Source organism: Rhinopithecus roxellana, chromosome 20 (assembly GCF_007565055.1).
Source record: "Rhinopithecus roxellana isolate Shanxi Qingling chromosome 20, ASM756505v1, whole genome shotgun sequence".
Taxonomy (NCBI): domain Eukaryota; kingdom Metazoa; phylum Chordata; class Mammalia; order Primates; family Cercopithecidae; genus Rhinopithecus; species Rhinopithecus roxellana.
This window is the reverse complement of record NC_044568.1, coordinates 17,529,323-17,537,291: the sequence shown is the minus strand read 5'-3', so window position 1 is coordinate 17,537,291 and position 7,969 is coordinate 17,529,323. Positions and strand designations below refer to the sequence as shown.

General features: G+C 51.2%; 1 protein-coding gene across 4 annotated transcripts in view; it reads right to left on the bottom strand.

Moving 5' to 3' along the window:
* Positions 1 to 3,291: 3,291 nt before the first annotated feature.
* The window catches only part of NLRC5 (NLR family CARD domain containing 5), a 93,893-nt gene continuing 89,215 nt past the window's right edge, over positions 3,292 to 7,969 (bottom strand). For 3 of the 4 annotated variants that reach the window (XM_030925096.1, XM_030925098.1, XM_030925097.1), the window contains exons 44-49: positions 7,720 to 7,803; positions 7,562 to 7,633; positions 7,210 to 7,293; positions 5,555 to 5,712; positions 5,200 to 5,283; positions 3,292 to 4,393 (exon numbers count right to left, since the gene is read on the bottom strand). In XM_030925096.1, the coding sequence (XP_030780956.1) occupies positions 4,350 to 4,393; positions 5,200 to 5,283; positions 5,555 to 5,712; positions 7,210 to 7,293; positions 7,562 to 7,633; positions 7,720 to 7,803 (526 nt within the window). In that variant the 3' untranslated portion in view covers positions 3,292 to 4,349. The remainder of the gene's footprint in view (positions 4,394 to 5,199; positions 5,284 to 5,554; positions 5,713 to 7,209; positions 7,294 to 7,561; positions 7,634 to 7,719; positions 7,804 to 7,969) is intronic. The other variant, XM_010365463.2, reaches the window with a different exon arrangement.

Below are 7,969 nucleotides of genomic sequence, written 5' to 3'. Positions count from 1 at the left end.
GTCTCAGCCTCCCGAGTAGCTGGGACTACAGGCGCCCGCCACCTCGCCCAGCTATTTTTTTTTGTATTTTTTAGTAGAGACGGGGTTTCACCGTGTTCGCCAGGATGGTCTCGATCTCCTGACCTCGTGATCCGCCCGTCTCGGCCTCCCAAAGTGCTGGGATTACAGGCTTGAGCCACCGCGCCCGGCCCACCCTTACAATTTCTATAACTGCAGTTTTACAGCTTGGGAACCACTGGCTGGACAGGTGTGTGTGTTTAGTGGAATGACAGAGGAGGCGATTTGACAGCACCTGAGGCGTGTGAAGGAGGTGAAAGGGGAGTCTGTGACTCCCATCAGAAAGATGGACATTCAGACACAATGGTTTTTGGGGACTTGTGGGGAAGAGTGGGAGAGGGGTGAGGGATAAAAGATTACAAATATGGCCAGGCGCGGTGGCTCACGCCTGTAATCCCAGCACTTTGGGAGGCTGAGGCGGGCAGATCACGAGGTCAGGAGATCGAGACCATCCTGGTTAACATGGTGAAACCCTGTCTCTACTAAAAATACAAAAAAATTAGCTGGGCGTGGTGGCGGGCGCCTGTAATCCCAGCTCCTTGGGAGGCTGAGGCAGGAGAATGGTGTGAACCTGGGAGGTGGAGCTTGCAGTGAGCCGAGATCGCCGACACTGCACTCCAGCCTGGGTGAGAGTGCGAGAGTGCAAGACTCCGTCTTAAAAAATAAATTAAAAGAAAAAAAAAGATTACAAATATGGTGTAGTGTATACTGCTTGGGCGCTGGGTGCACCAAAATCTCCCGAATCACCACTAAAGAACTTACTTATGTAACCAAACACCACCTGTATCCCAATAACTTAAGGAAAAAAAATAATGATAAATAACAATAAAAAAGAAAGATGAACATTCAATTTGTACAATTATAAGATGGAGGCTGAGAGACAAAGTAGCAAAAGGAGATTCTCCCAGTCTTGCAGATAGACACAGGTACTTAACAGCCTGATCGCATTCTCAGTGCGAGGGCTCACACGCAGAGTGGAGCTTCCGTTGGATCATTCTGCTTGATACCCCATAACCTTGCTTTTCTTTGAATTTTGTTTTCATGTATATATTTAAACAGAGCCTACTTTGGGGAGGAAGGGGGAAGGGAGGCTGTACTCTATCCGTGTTGGATAGATAAACAGGCCGGGTATGGTGGCTCATGCCTGTAATCCCAGCACTTTGGGAGGCCAAGGCAGGTGGATCACTTGAGGTCAGGAGTTCCAGACCAGCCTGACCAACATAGTGAAACTCCGTCTGTACTAAAAATACAAAAATTAGTCAGGCGTGGTGGTGAACATCTGTAATCCCAGCTACTTGGGAGGCTGAGGCGGGAGAATTGCTTGAACCTAGGAGGTGGAGGTTGCAGTGGGCCCAAATTGCAGCACTGCACTCCAGCCTGGGTGACAGAGCGAGACTCTGTCTCAAAAAAACAAAAACAAAAACAAGACAAACAAACAAACGAAAAATCAGTTAAGACCTCCAAGCAGGCAGGTGGCAAGAGAGGAAGTTTTGCAAGACAGGAAGTTTCTTAATAAAATGAACAAGGCGATTTCACACCAACTTGATGTAGGCCCAGCCAGCTCTGCAGTGCCGGCAATACTGTGGTTTACTTCAGGGAAGCTGCTGAAAGTTTCTTGGAGTGTAGAATTTGGGCAGATATGAAGGGGGAAAAAGCAGAAGAGAGAAGTAAAATGGCTATGCAGCAAATGAAAATAGTGTCCTTGAGCTCCGGGGTCCCCTGTCCCCCATGGCCAGGTGCCTCTGGTTGGTACCCTCTGCTCCTTCCTCAGCCTTGGCTCCCCTGCCAAGCCATTTCCAGGCTTTGAGGGACTCATCCTTCATTCTTGGGCAAGGAGGGGAGGCAATGCAACCCCTGTAGTGTGAAGGGCACACTGAAGGCCAGGGTCAACTTGGCATCATGTCCCCAGGAAAGGGAGACAGAATTTCGGGCCCAGGATTGCCTGGTAAACTTCTTGGATCGCCTTCCTGCCTACTTTCTCCCCCATGACCAGGCAGACGGGCCCATTTGGTGCTAGGTGTGCCCTGACCCTGGCCCAGTAAGGGTGGCCCTGTGTGAGGTATGGGTGCTTGGCACTCGGCCGGAGGACTTTCTCCTCATGCTTGGAGGGGTTTGGGAACAACCTGGAGGGCTGCAAAGGTCAAGGCCAAGCCATCCAGGTGAGCCACTGGTAGGCGGGGACATCCCAAGCTACTAGGCCAGGTGGGAACAGGCCCTAGCATCACCTCCTAACTTCCTTCTGGGTCCCACAGTGAAGGAAGTTATCTCATGAATCGCCAGTGGGCTAGCCTGCCCTCCAGTGGTGCTCAGCTGTAACTGCACCCTCCCGACCTGGTTTTTCACAATGAGGTGGGAGGCTCCCTCTAAGATCAACTTGTTTTAACTACAGGAGGGAGAGAGGATGCTGATCTGTCATTTGGGGCATCTCTTCACGTCGTATGATATTTGACTATAAAAAGAGAGGAGAACTAGGATGTAACCAGTACTTAACTTCTCTTTTTTTTTTTTTTTTTTGCCAGTAACTTTCCTCATCTTGCTTTCCTGACTTCTCCAGCAGTCTTGATATGTGTGTGTGTGTGTGTGTGTGTGTGTGTGTGTGTGTGTGTTTGTTGCGGGGTGGCTGCTAACCCACATACCTCAAAGACAGGTAGCAAAGGGTTAACTCACCTTCTATTCCATGCCTGTCTGACTTCCAAAGCCATGTTCCTTTGGTACAACATCCCCATGCAAACTCTCCAGCCAGGGTCAAAGAGCAGCAAAAAGTGGGGTCAGGTGGGGTGTCAAGACAGTGGGGAGCGGTGGGGACTGCAGCAAGCTGAGGGATGTGTGTGCATCTAAAAAGCACAGTCATTTGAGTCTTTAGTGGGAATGTTGGATTAGCACTTAAAAGCAGCCAGAATCTGAATTTTTATGTAAAATTCCCCATTTTAAATACTGACAATGAGTTCAGAAAGTAGTTTCAATGTTATGCAAGTCAAACAAAAAATGTTTTTAACATGCTGAGCTTCCATAACACCCTCACGTTGCAGGTGAGGTCTGGAGAGAGGAGGTAACTTGCCCATGACCACATGACTAGAGCAAAGGTCTGAGCTGGGAACCCATGTCTCCTGACTCCCAGGCCAGTGCTCCACTCAACACACCTCTCTGTTGTCTGCACTGCTGTCCAGTCCCCAGGGCAGGGGATGAACCACTTCTGACTTCAGTGGGGTAGCAGGAAACATCGGACTCAGGCTAGAGGTGGAAGACCATCATGTTTATTGATCAAACTTGGCTTCGAGTGTGACAGAACCATTCTTGGTTCTCCTTGGAAGTAACTAACATGTGGAGTGCCTGGAGGCTCACCTGAATCCCACTAAGGTAATAATAGCTGGACCCAGTAGCCTGGCCTATTGTCTTGGCAGTGCCCCCCACCCAGTAGTGTTAGACCTGGCTTTTTCCCTTACATGGGACAGACTGGGCTTCTCCACTCCCAAGGCCAGGCTGGCCCTACCTCCACCCGTCCTTGGAAGCTAGTATGTAAGTAAGGGAGAGGTCATCAAGTTTACAGATGGGTAGGCTGAGGAATGACGCAGGAGGGGACTTCATGGCTGAGTCCCCGGCTTATCCCAGAGTCCTGGCCCTTGGCCTCCTGGACTGGTCAGTGCATGGACACTCTCCCCTCCCAGCTCGGGCAGAAGACTTTTCCTGACCTAGCTGCTCCATACATGCAGTCTATAAATATGTATTTGCTTTAAAAATTAATAAATTAGATCTTGGGCCAGCCTGAGGTCATCTGGCCAGCCGTGAGTCCTGTGACATGGACATTTGTCATGTGTCATATATGGATCAACAATCATGTATCCTGCCACTTGGGATGCCACGACGCATGCCACTGAACATGCATCACACTGAGTTTCATGTAATGCCACATGTCAAGGGGTCATGCTGCCTCATATAACCTTATGTGTCATGCATTATCGTGACACCCTCATTGTGTGCCGCATGTCCCCGACTGATCACACATATTACATGTAAAGCAGGATACTCCTTTGGCCAGATCCGGCTTCTCATTCCCAGAAAAGTTCTCCCTGACAACTGCAGCAGGACACACATATCTTTCCTCCTGGGTGGAGTGCAGAGCACCCTGCTGAGGCTCTTTTTTCCTGAGTCATTTATCCCAGTAGGTGAAGGGTGGATCACTTGGGTACGTCACTTGGCTGGATTCCAAAGGTCTTGAGGGGGCCATCAAGTACCCCAAGGGGCCTGGGGCTGGTTGTCAAAGAAGGCAAAGTCCAGCCTGGGCTCCTGGCTCTTCAGACGCTGGGCCATGTCGCAGGGAATGGGGTTATTCCAGAGGCTGTGGGGCACAGATATAGGCACTCGTTCATCCTCCCATCTCTGTCCTTTGTCCTATCTGCAGATTGGGAGGCTGAGGCCCAAAAAGGTAGAGCTGTGCCCAGAGTTACCTGGCAGAGGCAGGTGTTAGACCAGCAGAGCTGACCTAGGGAGAGGGTGTCCCCTACACCTGCCTCCTGAGTTCTCCAACTCAACCTTCCTCCCTGGGAGACAGTGATGCCAGCTAAGACCACGCTCATATGACACATTTGTGCAAATAAGGAAAAGGCCCTCTTTCTTCAAGATGTTTTACTGCCATCTGTCTGAAATTGTCATAATATATGATTTTGGTAGAACGAGGCACTTTACTCTCATCTGCTAGAAATCCAGCAGGTTGACAATGTGAATGGTGCCTCTTAGGTTTAATGCCCTCGTGCAGTGCACAACCTATACAACTGTATATGATGGCTCTGATTATAGTTACTATTTTAAGTGCTTACCATGTGCCAGGCATTGGGTTCAGTGCTTTATATGCTCGTTTAGTCATTACAACTCTCTGAGGTAGATACCATGAGTATCCCCATTTCATAGATGAGAAATTGGGGTTCAGAGAGGTTGAGTTACGGCTACAAAGTTACACAATTGGCAAGTGGCAGAGCTGGGATTTGATCCAAGTCTGCTTGCTGCCAAATTCTTGGTGGAGTGGTCCAAGTCTCCTTTGATAATCCCCAACCCAGGCCCTGCCGCCTCCCTCCAGGGAGTCCCATTAGATCTGGGGGTTGGTGTAGCCTCCCACCCACCATCCCTGCCCCTGCAGGCCTCTGTTACCGGATGACTTGGATGCTAGACCCCTGGGCCAGTCCTTCAGCCAGGAGCCAGGCCCCAGTAGCTGTGATCTGATTCTTCTCCAGGCTTCCCAGTGGACGGTGAGGGGAGGGGAAAGAGAGACACGGTCATGAGAATGGGTGTGAGGGTTTCCCAGGTCCCTTCCTCAGGCCAAGGTGGGGGGACACAGTCTCCCACACTACCTTCTCAGAGAACCCAAAAGACAACAGGGGACTTGTGGTGGGTGCAGCAGGAAGGCTGAAGGCTAGAACCCAGGGGGAACTAAGCCTGGCAGGGGTTTGGAACAGACCAGAGTGTGCAACTCAAGGAAGGGCTTTCTGGAAGGCAGGGGACTGACCTGGTGGCCTCTTGGTGTTCCCTGGAGGTAGGTCCCCCTTCAGCCCACCCCGTTCCTCCCCTGGCCCCTCATACTCCACTCTCTTCAACCGGCACATCTGTGGCAGAACCTGGGCCAGCTCGGCAGCCGCCTCATCCCCGAGGAGATTCCAGGACAGCCTGCAGGGTAGGGGTCTCAAAGTCAGCGGCAGGAGAGCAAGGAGGTCGAGGGGTGGAGACAAGGCAGTGAGTGGAGAGAGCAGGGGGCCAATCGTGGGGGCAAGGGTTTTCAAGAGAGGCCATCTGATAGGGTGCTTGTGTGTCCTCCCCTGAAGACGCCAGGGTGCAGGTTACCTTCCTCCTCCCTGCTCCCCTCCCCGTCAAGTTTGGATCATGACATTCACATGATGTTGCCATTTTTGCCACACACATGCACCTCCTGTATTTAGGATGCATCATATTTTTCTTTAAATCGGCCCCCTCTTTTTTCTTACTTTAAAAAATTCATCTTGGCTGGGCGTGGTGGCTCACGCCTGTAATCCCAGCACTTTGGGAGGCCAAGGCGGGTGGATCACCTGAGGTCAGGAGTTTGAGACAAGCCTAACCAACATGGTGAAATCCTGTCACTACTAAAAAGACAAAAATTAGCTGGGTGTGATGGTGGGCACTTGTAATCTCAGCTACTTGGGAGGCTGAGGCAGGAGAATCTCTTGAACCCAGCAGGTGGAGGTTGCAGTGAGCCGAGATTGCACCACTGCACTCCAGCCTGGGCAGCAGAGGGGGACTCTGTCTCAAAAAATAAAAATAAAAAAACAAAAAAAATTAATCTTAAAAGGAAACATTTATTACTATCAATGGAAAACTTGTGTTACAGACCTCATATAGAAGGTAGTTACAAAAATAAATATAGTACAAACAATGGTATTAGCTTCCAGTTGGAACATATGCCCTTCCTAAGATGTTGGGTTTTTAACCCTTTTGGTTAAAAAGGGAGAATCCCGTGTTAGGTGTTAAAGATAAATTAGCACTGATCTGAGACTTTCTCTTTGGTGTAATGAGAAGGGTTAAGACCTTTAGGATGCAAACTAAAATAATCTTGTAATCACTTGTGTCCTGTTCTTCAGAAAACAGCTGTGTTCTCCATACCATGGTTAGGGTCCCAGGCTAGTCCTATAATTCTAGTTTACCCATGAGGCAGCACTGCAAGGCCCCCAAGGTCTGGGGGATTCTGATTGCTAAGAGACAGCCAAGCACGGCCAGCCAGCAGGTCTGGGAGTGGCTTTCTCCTGCCTTTAGCCACTGTTCACTACCAACTGTGGTTCATAAATGGAGGTTTCTTCAAGCGGACAAGGTGGTCTATCCAGTTGCCTCCCAAAAGAAAGGTTGGACGAAAAACCCTTAGAGACCACCTGGCCCACCTCCCCTCCCATCACTCTGCAAATGGTGAAAAAGGCAGGAGAAGGTAAACTGTTTTACCCAACATCACCTGCAGCTCCAGTGTTAAAATGTCTTTGAGAAGATGTCTGAGTAAGAATGATCTTCCCCATTTACAAATGGGAGGACTGGCCAGAGAGGATGGGAGCAGCTCCAGGCCACACAGCAGGCTGGAGCCGACTCCCCCGACCCCTCCCCACTTTTCCTTTTCCCAGCCAGCTCAGGACTCTTCCAATCACTCACAAGATTACTTCCAGGGCAGGGCAGCGCGTGAAGCTGGAGGTGAGGAGCTTGATGGTCTGGTTGTCAATCTTACAGGAAACCAGGCTGGGGATGGAGAAGGGCGTGGGATGGGATGGGGGGTGTTTGAGTCAGGGGATCTAGCAGGTCCTGTCTCCCCCTATCAGCACAGGGAGCAGAGCCGCCAGGGTCTGGGGTAAGCTAGGAGTTTTGGGAAAGACTTCCTTTCTTGAACCAGGCCCCCACCATCCCTGGGGCTTCTATCACTTCAAAGGCCTCCCCAGGTGTTAGGCTCAGAGAAGGGCTGCCCTCAGCCTACTGCTGGTCCCCTAGGCAGGCAGGGAAGGCTACTTACTCTATCTGTCTGAGCAGCGGGAGCTCCTTGCAGAAACGCAGGACCCCACCAGCCAGGTTGTTTTCCGCCAAGCTGCGGGGTAGGGGAGATACCTGTGAGAGGAACCCCCCACCCGCCCAGGACTGTCCCTGTGCCTGGGCTGGGCAGCCCCTACTTACCTGATCTCTTCCAAATGGGGGGATCCATCCAGGGCCTGGGTCAGGCTCAGGGCCCCACCTGGGCCCAGATGGCTGAATGGCAGGCTGGGGAAAGAGGAGAGGGTGAGAGGAGCCTGTGGGGACTGGGGGCCTTTTCAGAGCCCCCCACCCTCAGCCTCGTTTCAGGCTGCAGCACCAGCCCGTAGACAGTCTCCGGCTAATTCCCCATCCACACAGGACCTGGGTGGGTATCAAGGACCCTGGCTTTGGG